The sequence below is a fragment of the Physella acuta genome, unplaced genomic scaffold (genome assembly GCF_028476545.2).
Source record: "Physella acuta isolate Inbredline_101_S28 unplaced genomic scaffold, ASM2847654v3 ptg000566l, whole genome shotgun sequence".
NCBI classification, from domain to species: Eukaryota; Metazoa; Mollusca; class Gastropoda; family Physidae; genus Physella; species Physella acuta.
This window is the reverse complement of record NW_026732085.1, coordinates 438,870-453,339: the sequence shown is the minus strand read 5'-3', so window position 1 is coordinate 453,339 and position 14,470 is coordinate 438,870. Positions and strand designations below refer to the sequence as shown.

Sequence of the window (14,470 nt, the reverse complement as noted above, 5' to 3'; positions counted from 1 at the left end):
CTTGATTGATAGCAGTCCCATTAATAGATGATTGCGCCTTGGAAAACCAAGCACAAGGCTCTTTTTTGAATAATGGATTATTTCTTTAATTTATTAATGTACTATTTGGACAACACAATAATAAAGCCAACAAAGACTTGGGCTGAAAAGATCGAACAATTTTATTTTTCTTATCTCCTCCTCCTTTTGTTGTTACCTAGATTAAAAAAATAAGACAGAATATATTTTATTTAGTCTTTCAATGTATGTCTTATTTTTTTAAAATTAAGAAAAACTAGACTGAAATAGTAGTTACCTTTCTTTCCTTTGTGTTTCTGTAAATAGAAAGAGAAGGTAAATTAAAGCAATACTTTTTAAAATCATCATTACCAAACTTTATATTAAAACTAAGAGAAAATTGATAAATATATATTATCTGATAACAGAATTGTAAAATAATAGTATCACACACTTATTTAATTCAGAATGTGCACAAACAATAAAACATTAAAAAACATTTTACCTTCTGAGATATCTTTCGCTTTTTCTTAGATGAACCATCCTAGATAAATAAAGCAATACTTTTAGCACTGGTAAACATTTTAAAATAAAGTAAATAATGAGAAATAAATACTTTCAATCCCTAAAATACAAATTAATGTACATGTGTGGCATTTTAGTGCCATCATTAGCATACCATAGTTTCTCCCTCTCCAAAGTCATCAAAGTCAGCCAACGCTCCGAGTGCAGACATGGTACCCAACTTTCTTCTTCCAGCCTGGAATTAATAGAATACGTTACTCACAATAGAAAATTTTAAAAGACAATGTTCTTGATATTAGTTCAACAGACATAAAACCTTCACTTAGCATAAATACAAGTTTTAAAGATATTTACTTTGTATAGTATGTATGCACCAAAAAAAAAAATTTGGCCTACCATTTCTTTCTTCGACACTGTAAGCCTGACAAAATTATCTTCTTCATATCTGTAAACAAAAGATAACATAAATGAGCCCTCTGTATCGGTGTCGATCTTATAATAATTCGTATGGTTAAGAAACCCATTTTGTTTCTTATACAACTGATGATACTTACTCTGTTTTTTCTTTCATTTTACGATTCTCCAAAATTCTGTGAAGATCATGCGATTCCTAAAAGATATGAAATTGTGTAACAAGGGTGTTAGTATTATTTATTATTTTTTTAATTATCACTGGGAGTTTTTCTTAAATATGGCTAGAGAAGTGGTCCTCTATAACAGATACACTTCCAGTATTTTTCCTACTATTTTGCTGTTAATAAATTTAGCAACTAGATCTATATAAAGATATGACATGCATTATCTATCGAGTTTGATCATATAATTATTACTGTGCTATCAGTTGTTTCTGAAGTAAAATCATGGATGCTTATGGTGTTAACAACTTACAACAATCTCTATGGGTGCATCTGTGTACTGTTCCCTCATCTCACGAATCATGGCCGAGCTCAAAGCTCGCTTTGTTTTTTTCTCAACCATTTTCTTCTCCCTCTCCTCCATTGTTTCATCATCAGCTGATTAAAAGAAAAATGTTTAATTCTTTAAGGTAATAAAATAAGTAAAAAAATAAGCAACAACAATTAACCAACAGCATGAAATATTTTTTTAATTGTAATTAAAAAAGAAAGAAAAAACTACTATGATAACCAAAAGTATAAACAATTGTCAAATAAAAGGACACATTAGCTATAAGAATAATAAACAGAAATAAAAAAGCAATAGTAAAACCAGTATGAGACAAAACATAATGAAAAATATGCAACTTTAGCTGTCAGCACAATAAACAGACATAAAAAAAACAGTGAAACCAGTAAGTGATCGCATAATGAAGTATGGACAACAGTGAGATAAAATGACATTATTTACAGAAATAACAATGACATATGGACAACAGTGAGATAAAATGACATTACTTACAGAAATAACAATGACATATGGACAACAGTGAGATAAAAGGACATTACTTACAGTAATGAACAGGTGCCATTTTGGGTGCAACATAAAGCTTTGGCTTCTCTACCTTTTCCTGCTCCTCGGCTGCATCACTGTCAGCCTCCTCCGGCTAACACAAAATAAAAGGTACACATGTGAAAAGCATTGAAAAAACATTTTAAAGTAGATTTTCAACGCTGTCAATACAGCAAATAACTTAAAGAAAAATTAAATTTATAAATATTTAAAACACATCCCCTTCCCCAATCCTGATGTGGATACATACAAAAATATAATAGTTATCTCAAACTTATTTACAATATGGTAATTAAATTTATGTTTTGTTTTGTATAAATATAAATATCATGACTTAATTTATCATTGAGCTGCTTTTCTTTCAAAAAAAAAAAAGCACTAGTAGTTGAATTAAAATATTTTGCATGTATTAAAATGTATTGATGTTAAACTTAAAGTGGATCTGTATGACCCCCAAACAAATTACAATACAAAGTTTGCTTTGTACCTGATGCTCACTGTGCTACTGTGTTTATTTTTCTCTGCTTAATTTATTAAAATGTGTTCAATAAAATCCTTACCATGTTAGTAAATGCTCCAAAATTAGGCCTGAACTTCCTAGGGTCTGATGGATCTATAAGATTTTTAAAAAAATGAATAATCCTACAATAAAATTTGACCACAGATAATATCTTTGGGTGCAATAGCAAAATAAAATCCCAACATTATCAGTGAGGCATAATTTTACTTTAAGACACCTGGGTTGTGTTGATAACATGGAGCTTTACTGTACTCTTAAAATGAGTGATAAAACACAAATCTACAAAACTTTTGTACAATCAATATTACCCAATTTACACTCTTTGTATGCTGTGATAACTTTATTGATTTGGTATTTTAATTTATGTTCAATTGGACGCATTTTCTCCAACACCTGAAAACAAAACAAAAATTTGTTTAACTGCTATATCAATGAAAACAAAATAAATAAGTTTGTGACACAACTTCAATTTGCACTAGTTACTTAAACATTTATTTTAAATTCCTTTAAAAATTGTGTTAATAACCCATATATATATGTTACACTACAAATGGACATAGTACAGCCACTAACTCTTTGGGTTACAGCTGCTTAGACTTTTAGTGAGACAAATTGCAGTGGACTTACAGTTCTGATCTCAATAAGCCTGTCTATGCTTGGGTCATGCTGCACACTTTTTCCACTTGTCTTTTTGTCCATAAGCAAACCAAGGTTGGCCATGTAACTGGCCATTAGTTGGTTTTTAAGGTCCAGAAAACTTATACCCTGAAAAGAGCACAGGAAATTATCCAAAAATAATAAAACCTGATTTCACAAATAAATTTTACCATAATCGCCCACAACATCAAAGTAACTTCCCCTTATATTATATATACTAGATAAATGGCCCGTTGAGGGAGAAATACAACGGGGACTAGGTTGATACCTCTTTCCTCTAAACCGAAACCAAAATCACTACCTCAACTTCAAATTCAACAGGAAACGAAAAATGTCATTGAAAACAGATTTTTATCCAGAATCTGCATTTTAAATGCCAGAGCCCCCCCCCCCCCCCCCCCCCCTCCCCACTTTGGAGTACGTCTACCGTCGCATTCAACAAAATATAATTTTTATAGTAAATATATACTTTTACCAGTGTCCGCCCCCTCCCCAGAAAATTTAGTCCACCCCCACCCCCGAAAACACTGGTCAATAGATCATACAGACTAATGGTAGATGCTACTTCTATATTAATATAGACCTGTTTCCTACTTTTTGGCTGCTAAACCTCAATTATAAAGATAGTGTTTCTTTCAAACATTTTTTTCTTAGGGGGCACTATACATTTGGGCGGGGGGGGGGGCTCACACTGGTAAAATTATATATTTTCTATAGTATAGTATATAAATTGTATTTTGTTTGTGGGGGGGGGGGGGGGGGGGGGGGTAGATGTTCTGATGTTCTTTGGCAAAAGGGAGTGGGCTCTGCCCCTTTTAAGATTAGACAAATAAATGAGGTGGTAATGTTAGTCTCATTATCACGTATCGATGACATCAAAATTCAAAATCATTATTATTATGAAAAATTATTATTCTGAAAAATCAGATCTAAGTTGAAATATTGGCGATAATTCATGTAGGCCTACAAATAGGCTAATTGAAATAATAAAATTACTCATTATCCTATTCAAATAGTTTTTATTTTGTTTACTCAAGTTTACTGAGAGTGTATTCTCTATTGAATTTAATATTTTGAATGACGGCTATCTTAAATTTTTACATATTAGGCCTAATTAAATATATAGAATAGGCTTTTTGATGAGAATTACAGAATGATTTTTTTTATTAAAAATGTATCAATAATAGCTAGAACACTAGTAAACTAAGCTAATTTAGCATATTTTAACTTTCTGTGCAAAGTCATTATTACTGAAAAAAATTCCAAAGTCAGGTCAACCTGTGGCACCCTCCACTGAACTTGACTGAAAAAAAAAAAACTTGACCCGTGACCTTCATTAAAACAGAATTTGCTTTTGTTTGTTTTTTATTTTTAGTAAACATGTGCTTAATCTTACCCAATAAGTGATAAAAATTTGAAAATTAATTTTAATTACTGTTGTAAAGTGAGATAAACAGCTTAATAAACACATGCTTTCTTGAGGGGGTGTGGCACATCACAATTATAACTTTATATTTCTGTGTTTTATGACTATATTTGTTCACAATCAGCATGCTATGTTTTTAAAATTGATAAAGGGTAAGTATACCAAGTTACAAAATATAGTTTCAATTTAAAAAATAATAAAAACGATCATCAACGAAGAAAGCGTAAACATTCTATTTTTAGGTGTGACATAAAAAACAGTCATAAATCTAGCCAAATGATTGGATTCTTGCGCGGCACACATTTTCCCGCGCCTCGTTTTCACCAAACAAGAATATAATAAAATGGCATAATTACTTACACCCTCAAAAGCATTGTTTTCACCCTAATTATATTAAACAATTCTATTTTTATTTGATAGTAAAGATGTTATACAAATTGTATCTTATAATAAAGTTATTGTAGAATGCACCTGCTTTAGTTAATTCGACTTGAAATGCAAACTACGTAAGCGTGACTTTCTCTCGATGGCCTCGTTAAAGACAAATATAGAAATTAGGTCAAGCTGCCATTATTAAAATGTTAATTATTCGCCCCGTAAATACATGGGCAGTTTCGAGTAAAAATCTATCCGATTACGATACAATCCTTAGTTTTAACTATCATGTACTTCATGAGAAAGAAATGATTCGATATTTTATATGGCCGCCCAAAACACGGTAGCCACGAAACCGCGAGAACTAGACTTGACCAATCGAAAAGCCTATATAGATCTAGATAGTAGATATAGAATCTAGATCTAGATCTAGTAATATTGAAATTATTTAAGAATTTTATGATTCAATTCATCAACTGACGGCTACTTCTCTCTTTACTCTCTGTACTGAGATGTCATGTACTGTACTGAAGACTACTACAGATCTAGCCTTATGAAGTTACAAGTTAATGAAGTTATGTATAGAGTAGATGAGTGTTTTATTGAAATTGAAATATGTCATGTTGAATGTTGTTATGCCCAGGTACTGCCCCGGTAGACTCCTCAGTCAGTGAGTCTGTGATGACAACTGACGGTAATCTATCGTTTTAGGTACGTAAAATCGGCCGCGACTAGTAATGTGAAAAACAGGTGACTCCTTACATTTTAATAATTATTTCACATTTTGAGGAGGATTTATGTTTTGAAAAATACAAAAATGTTTCCTTGTACATTTATGTAACTGTTTTTAAACAATTGAATTAAAACTTTTCAGTAATAAATGAACACCAGCGATATTTCCAACAGATGCAACCACGCTCATTTACTATAGCAGCCATCTTGTTAAAGTTTTTTTTTATAGACATAGCGCAAGATTCAGGCGGAAGTCACTCTATATTACAAATGGCTGCTGTTTATATAGCAAATCTTGCTTGCAGACACAGCTGTTTAAAGTTAATTTCTGGCCTATATTGATATATTGGTAATCTATCGTTTTGGGTACGTAAAATCGCCCGCGATTTGTAATGTGAAAAACAGGTGACTCCTTAAATTTTAATAATTATTTCACATTTTGAGGAGGATTTATGTTTTAAAAAATTCAAAAATGTTTCCTTGATTCATTTATGTACCTGTTTTTAAACAATTGAATTAAAACTTTTCCGTAATAAATGAATACTAGCGATGTTTCTAACAGATGCAACCATGCTCATTTACGATAGCAGCCATCTTGTCTAAGTTTTATTTTTATAAGCCTTTAGCGCCAGATTCAGGGGGAAGCCACTCTATTTTACAAATGGCTGCTGTTTATATAGCAAATCTTGCTCTCAGACACTGCTGTTTAAAGTTAATTTCTGGCCTATATCGATATATTTAGTCATTGATTTAGGTTTATTATTCATTTATCTATAATATTTGACACAAAAGTATGACAATATACCTCTATTAAAGCCTTGACAATGAGGTAACGTTTTCGTACATAAATAGCCGCGGGCGATTTTACGTACCCAAAACGATAGATTACCGATATATTTAGCCATTGATTTAGGTTTATTATTCATTTATCTATAATATTTGACACAAACATATCACAATATACTTCTATTACAGCCTTGACAATGAGGTAACGTTTTCGTACATTAATAGCCGCGGGCGATTTTACGTACCCAAAACGATAGATTACCCAACTGACTGACTGGAGTGGAGTAGCCTACCTGCAGGTGAGATGAGCCATCCGAAATGCCATTGGATTTAATCTTTCCTATTAGTCCACGCACAAGTAGGAGGCATTCTCCGCTACTTTTCTTTATTTCCCTCAACACAGAAAAAGCTTCTGGGAGATCTTTATCGATATTTTCATTCATGTTTAAATGTTTCATTTGTTTGGAAAGCATGCGATCGTAAACCGTATGTATAGGCTATTTATAGAATCTTGACACCTATAGTGTGTGTAGTTCTAGCAGTAAAAATATCGACAAAAAAATGTCTCGGTTCATAGTAAACTACTTGAGTGGGGTAGGCTAAAGCCAAAGGGTCAGTAGGTTGTAAAAAGACCGTCTTATTCATTAGGCACAATAGGTGTTTCTTTTTTTTTCTACGGGGGCAGAGTAGAAAGTCTACCGAAGAAAGTCTATCGTCCCCTCCCCCCAACGAGATGGAATTTATAAAGTAAACATACACTTTTACTAATGTCCACCCCCTCCCCGAAAATTGTAGAACCCCCCCCCCCCCCCGAAAATATCAAGTACCCCTACCACCGGAGAAAAAAGTCAAGAAGAAACACTGTACGGGGGGCTGGACACTGGAAAAAGTATATATTAAATATTTCCTATATAAATTCTACTTCGTTTGGGGGGACGGGACAGTAGACGTGCTTCGGGGGTGGGGGGGGGGGAAGAAGAGATGCCTGAAAGAAACACTTTATAACTGCGTCTAGGGCCAACGAATGTCAGAAAACGAAATAATGAAAAGATAAATTTAGGGTCTGCAAAAGTCCCTACATTAGATACTGAATAAAATTAAAAGTATTATGACCTACGACTAAGAAATTAAATCAATTAATGACGTTACGCTCTTAGTTGGTGTGTGATTAGGGGCGGGGGTCAGATAGTGTGGACGTCCCACTTTTGCATTATAAAAAAGCAATGCTAGAAAACTAATTTTAGCCGTTATTTCGCGTTTTAAAAAACTGTTTTAATAGATTGTAATAGAAATTTATTTCAATACTTTATGTTGACAGAGTTCAGATTTTGGAGAAACGTCGATGTTTTAAGAAAAATTCAACTGCAATTTTGAGGGGGGGGGGGGTTGTAGGTTGAGGCGTGATGTCATTTTAGGGGGCGGGTCAGGCTTTTTGTAACGAAGTGTGATGGAGGGGAGGGGGAGGTAAAATCGTCAAAAAAATAGCTTGACGTCATTTATGGATGACCCCTTAATGTATTATTTAACTTTAAAGTTGAAACAAAAATTCAAATATAAATTTTATAAGTTTGTATTATATTTATATGTACAAATTTAGGCCGGTGATGGACAAAAATGGCAAATTTCTAAAGTCAATTGAAGAACGATTGGGAACGATTGAGAGCACTTCCAGAATGTACTAACAGTGTTACTGGTCATCTGGAAGTTAGAATAGTCTATGAAGTGGATTGTAATGACTGACGAGAAGCCGCGTTGGTTGTTAACAATCTTTATTATGTACAGACGCCATGTTGGTAAGAGAGGGAGAGAGGGAAGTGGCGAGAGACTTATATACATAACAACATGCAAGGGACATCACTCAAGATAACAATATAAATATAATACTAATACAGAAGAGTGAGTTCCCTTGACCTCACAATTATTTCAATCTATTACATCCCTTTACCCTTAGAACACAATAACACATCTCTCAATAGAACAATTGATAGTATCCTGAAATCACCAATTATATTGTAACATGAACACTATGGTAGATTACATCCTTACAAACAATGCACAATATGCCACAACATAATCAAAATACAAAACAATAATGTCAAAGTCCTTTTGACCTTTAGAATCATAGGTCTAACTTATTTGGGACTTTGATTGTCCTGCTTGACCTTCTCAGTGGCTTTTGATTTGGTGACTCAATATTCTGACCATCTGGATTCTCTATCTCAGGAGGTCTAGGATTTAAATCATTAACTCCAGAATTTACATTTTCTGACTCCAGACAACTTGGTTCACTCATATCAACAGAACTTGGTTGTGAAACAAACTGAGTTGGTGTGAACTGATCAGATTTGGTGGGATTGACAGATTCACACTTATTATCTGCACAAGTTATTTTTAACTTTATAAGACACAGGTCCTGTACATTGAACAATTTGACCTGGTATCCATTTTTCCTTTCTCCCATAATTTCTTAGATACACATTCTCATTAACACCAAATTCTCTTTCAATGAATGTTTGTCATGATTTAATTTTTTAATTGGCATCTGAAAGTATTATGCTATTATTCAGATCCTTAACTGGCATAGATTTCTTTGATTGATCAATTTCCTCAGGTAATCTGATAGTGCTTTTTCGTAACCAAACATACTGTTTAAAAGTAATATCCTGGACAATATCACTTTGCAACTGTGATCCAGTATTTGAAGTGGGTGTATTCAATGGCAAAAATCTTTGCTCTTTTCTTTTGATGTTACCCTTTTAGTTTCTGTAAGTGCTAATGATGTTAGCAAAGTTGTTTGATGATCACATTCCTTCTTACTAATGTATTCTCTTTAAAACATTTGAAATTGCCATATCACCATAATCATTTATCAAGTTACAAGTACCTTGTTTAGGCAACTCTGACTGGTAATGGACTGCATCTTCTCCATCTTTTATATTATCTTCACAAAGGGTTTTATTTCTTATTTTATATGGCCTTAAGTCATCATTCACAGACTCTTCAGGCCAACCATTCATACAGTGCTCATATACTTTTATTAAGCACTCATCTTTTGTGTTTCTCTCTTAATATCATTCACATTTATATTGGAGTTATCCATGATAGTGAAGAGAACAAATACATCTTCTGGTACATAGCTCAGGCTTTGGTTTTTTAAAGGTAATCTACTAAGACTATCTGCACTATTCTCAGATCCAGGTTTGTATTTCAATTCATAATTGTATGCAGTTAGTGTGATAGCCCATCTTTGAATTCTTGGTGAGGCATGCTCAGGTAGGGTTTTGTTTTCTCCAAATAAACCTAGCAATGGTTTATGATCTGTAAAGATGGTGAACTTCCTACCAAACAGAAACTTATGAAATTTCTTAACACCAAAAATGATGCCTAAGCCTTCCCTATCTAACTGAGAATAATTTTTCTCAGCCTGGTTCAAAGATCTACTGGCAAAAGCAATGGGTCTGTCACCCTTCTCATCCATGTGGGACAAGACTGCTCCTACACCATCTGGTGAAGCATCACATGTTAATATAAGTCTTTTCCCTGGGTCATAGTGAGTTAGTAAGGTGTCAGTAGACAAAGCCTCTTTTGCTGTATTAAAAGCAGCTTCTTGTTGTTTACCCCAGTGCCAAGTTGCATTTTTCTGTAGCAGCTTGTACAGTGGTGATAGTTTACCAGACAGATTCCCTATGAACTTTGCATAGTAATTTATCAAGCCCAAAAAAGCTCTTAGTTGTTGGGTATTTTCAGGTTTGGGTGCTTCTTTAATGGCTTTTGTTTTCTCAGGTTGAGGTCTGATACCTTGCTTGCTTAATATATAACCAAGAAAACTACTTTCTGTCAACATGAATTGACATTTATCTTTGTTTATCTTTAAACCTTTTTCACCAACAATTTTCAAGACTTTATCAAGTGTTTTAAGATGTTCAGTGTCATTCTTACCAGTTATGTACACATTGTCAAAGTACACACAAACATTTGGAATATCCTTAAAAATACTGTCCATGACAGCTTGGAAAATTCCAGGGCTAGATGATATGCCAAAACATAGTCTTTCATATTGGTAGAGTCCTTTATGTGTGTTTATTGTCGTATAGACTTTTGAATCTGGATGCAGTTCTAGTTGAGTGTAAGCATGACTAAAGTCTAATTCAGTGAATTTGTCTCCTCCTGCCAAATTCAAAGAAATTTCCTCAATGTTAGGTATAGGGTACCTATTTAGCTCTATTTGCTTATTCAGTGTAGTTTTATAATCTCCACAAATTCTTATAGAACCATCCTTCTTTAACACTGGCACAATGGGTGTCGCCCAATCGGAATAGTCTACCTTCTTTATAATGCCATTAGATTCCAATCTACTTAGCTCATTTTCAATTTTATTCCTCATTGCATAAGGTGGAACTCTAGCTTTGCAGTATCTTGGATTTGTATCTTTAATGCTTAACTTCACTGTTCTATCATTTAGTAATCCTGGATTACTAAAAACACATTTATTTTCAGATATAACTTTATCTAGTGAAGTAAGACTAGATTCTTTTACATTCTTCAATGAACAAATACTCTCCCAATTTAACTTAAGATCACTTAACCAGTTCCTACCTAGTAATGGCGGTCCATTTCCTTCAACCACAAGAAGAGGAAGTTTAACACTTTGACCATTATAACTTACATGAACCATACACTCTCCTATTACCGGAACATTGTCACCAGTGTATGTTGTTAGACACTTGTGACACGGCTGTAGAGGCACTGATCCTCCTGTGACAGCGTCAAACTCTTTCTTTGTTATGACTGTTAGAGATGCTCCAGTGTCAAGTTGGAAGCTGATGCTCTTACCGTTGATATTAACTAGTACATTGATGGGAGCATGACTTATTGATTTCACAGAGAATAGGTTGAAATCCGGCTGCGAATCAGTTTGAGCATTTTCACAGGTAGAGTGGTTCATTGGTTGGGTTAGGTAGTCTTGGTGAGAGTTAACATAGTGCTGCTTTTGGTTGCGGTACTGTCTTGACTGGCTAGATTTAGCAACAGACGAAGACTTTGCGAAGCAGGCCTTGGCAATGTGACCTTGCTTACCGCACTTATAACAAGTTGCAGACTTGAACTTGCACCGATGAGATGCATGGGGACCTTTGCATCGATGACATTTTTGATAATTATTACTAGATTTAGATCTAGGATTTGAACGAGCAGGCTGTTTAGCATAAGTTGGAATGCTCTGATGGGGTTGATGTTTATTGACTAACCTGCTGTTTACTGCATGGATCCCTGAAGGCGTTAGAGATTTCGCCGCATCTGATGACTGCTGGATTGAAGTTGCAAGTTGTATTGCTTTTTCTAATTTTAGATCTGACTCGAGCAGCAACTTTCTTTGAATATCAGGGCTGTTTACACCTGTCACAAACTTTTCACATAGTCTATCAGACAGCGTGTCGCCGAATTCACAAAATCTACTTAGATGACATAAAGCAGCAACATATTCTGATATTGACTCGTTTGGTTGACGAGTCCTACTGTCAAATCTAGCTCGACATAGAAACTTTGATGGGGTAGGCGCATGGTGGTCTGTTAGCAATTTGCTCAGCTCGTTAAAGCTCTTGGTATCTGGACTAGCTGGTGCGCATAAGTCCTTTAGTAGCCTGAATTGTTGAGGCCCTATGACTGTTAACAAAACAGCTCTCTTTTTGGCTTCTATCGTCACGTCGTTAGCTTCTAGGTAAAAGCTTAACCTCTCTAGGTAATCTTGAATGATTTCATCATTCGCATCAAATTCTTTTATTTGGCCATACAGCGCCATAATTCTAGAAATAATTAGCTAATAAGCTCTAGCAAACCTCTTTTTTGCGTAAGTAGGTGCTCTTTCTAGTAGATGTTTATCCTTCGTCGCCAAATGAAGTGGATTGTAATGACTGACGAGAAGCCGCGTTGGTTGTTAACAATCTTTATTATGTACAGACGCCATGTTGGTAAGAGAGGGAGAGAGGGAAGTGGCGAGAGACTTATATACATAACAACATGCAAGGGACATCACTCAAGATAACAATATAAATATAATACTAATACAGAAGAGTGAGTTCCCTTGACCTCACAATTATTTCAATCTATTACAGTCTAGAACTTAGGAGAGTGTGCGCGAGTTGAGTTAACCTCGGGGTGTGTTATGTTTTGTTTCCCCAAGGTCGAGCTCTGTGTGTGCGTGGATTAAGGGGAGTGAACGAATTCAGTGTTTCTTCCAGACTTTTTTCTCCGGGGGGGGGGGGGGGCACTTGAAATTTTCGGGGGGGGGGGGGCGGTAGACTTTCTTCGGGGGGGGGGGGGATGACACTGTTAAAAGTATATATTTTCTATATAAATTATATAAATTCAATTCCGTTCGGGGGGGGGGGCGGTAAAAAAATTTCGGGGGGGGGCTTTGCCCCCCCCCCCCCCCCGAAGAGATGCCTGGAAGAAACTTTGTGAACGATTGTGAGGGGGCGGTATGTGGTTAGTTCAGGGGTCGGCAACCTTTTGAAATGCAAGAGCCAAAAGTTACAATTTACAAACTTTACCCAGTTTTTAAAGAGCCGCAACATTTTTAGTTCAATATTCGGTATTTGATTAGGATTAGGTAGGCTAAATAAAGTGGATTTGTTATTTTAAATGAATAGCTTCAAATATGAAATAATATTAGTTTAAATAACTTGCATCGTTCGCTTCTATTCTTTGGTTCTCACCAGGCTTATCTTCCATCCCACTGAACGCAGGGTAACGTCGTACCCCACCATCCAGTAAAAATGAATTATATAGATCTAGATCTAGATCTAACCGTTACTATTTGTGCAAGGAGCTGGAGAGCCGCATCTGGACGTCAAAAGAGCCGCATGCGGCTCGCGAGCCGCAGGTTGCCGACCCCTGAGTTAGTTGGTTGGTGGAGATTATGTACAGCTGATAGGACGACGGGGTGTACGGTTGATTGCAAGAATGTAAAGGAGACGAATAAACACGCTAGAAACTATGGAGTGTTGTGTTTTGGTACACTTTCGCCAGTAAGCAGTGAATGAAAGCCGACTTCAAAAAATAGCGGCCAGTCAGTAGCGTAGCGAGGGGGGGGGGGGACATATGTCCCCGGGCGCCGACCTTAGGGGGCGCCAAAATGGGTTGGAAAAATAAATTGAAAGGTTGAGGGGGGTGCAAATCGAAAGTTTGAGGGGGGGGGGGGTGCAAATCGAAATCTCGAGGGGGGTGCAAATCGAAAAGTTTGTCCCCGGGCGCCGGGAAGTGTCGCTACGCCTCTGCGGCCAGTATAAACAAGTAGAAGACCAACTCGAACGAAAGTCGACCTCAACACCCAACACCACAAGACCCACCAGACCTGGAGCAAACGTCTTACCCTCTAACAGTAATACTGAGGGAATCACCAGGCAGTTAATTCTCAAGGCCTTAAAAATTTTAAGAATGGCATTCATAGGGGACAGTCAACGTCTAAGAAAAGGCATTCAAGTAATGTGGAGAAGTAACAAAGCAACAATAAATTACTCAACTCGGAGAAGTTGCCAAAGAGCTGTGATTTACATCAGTGTGGAAAATGTAGGGGTATTACCTTGTTGTCCATCCCATGTAAAGTCATTACCATAGTCATCTAAGACAGAATGAAGGAAGCAGTTGGCCTTTTGCTAAGAGATAAAAAAGCAGGGTTTAGGAAGGAAAGATATTGTATAGACCAGAGGGCCATCCTTTAGCATCATTGTACAACAGAATAGCAAGCCCCAGTTTATTTCTGCTACCCCCCCCCCCCCTCCCCCCGAAGAGATGCCTGGAAGAAATGCTGAATGTGTTAGACAAGAATGTCTATTGTCGCCCCTTCTGTTCCCTGTGGTGACGCCCACAGCCTATGCCAGTTTTGGTAAAGGTATACATAAGACACTCACTGAGAAACTAGAGGATCTGGAGTTCGCGGATGATCTTGCCCTACTCTCACAGCGGCTGCAACTGCAAGAAAAGGTCAA

The 14,470-nt window shown here is 35.9% G+C and overlaps 1 protein-coding gene across 1 annotated transcript; it reads right to left on the bottom strand.

Moving 5' to 3' along the window:
• Window positions 1-82: 82 nt before the first annotated feature.
• Window positions 83-6,994, bottom strand: LOC131946634 (neuroguidin-A). Its single transcript, XM_059307570.1, has 12 exons — window positions 6,779-6,994; window positions 3,137-3,274; window positions 2,818-2,902; window positions 2,550-2,602; window positions 1,990-2,083; window positions 1,411-1,535; window positions 1,077-1,132; window positions 919-967; window positions 677-757; window positions 503-541; window positions 296-314; window positions 83-196 (listed from the first exon to the last, which is right to left on the bottom strand). The coding sequence occupies exons 1-12, from the start codon at window positions 6,956-6,958 to the stop codon at window positions 171-173; spliced, it is 945 nt and encodes a 314-aa protein (XP_059163553.1). The 5' UTR covers window positions 6,959-6,994; the 3' UTR covers window positions 83-170.
• Between the last annotated feature and the right edge of the window lie 7,476 nt (window positions 6,995-14,470).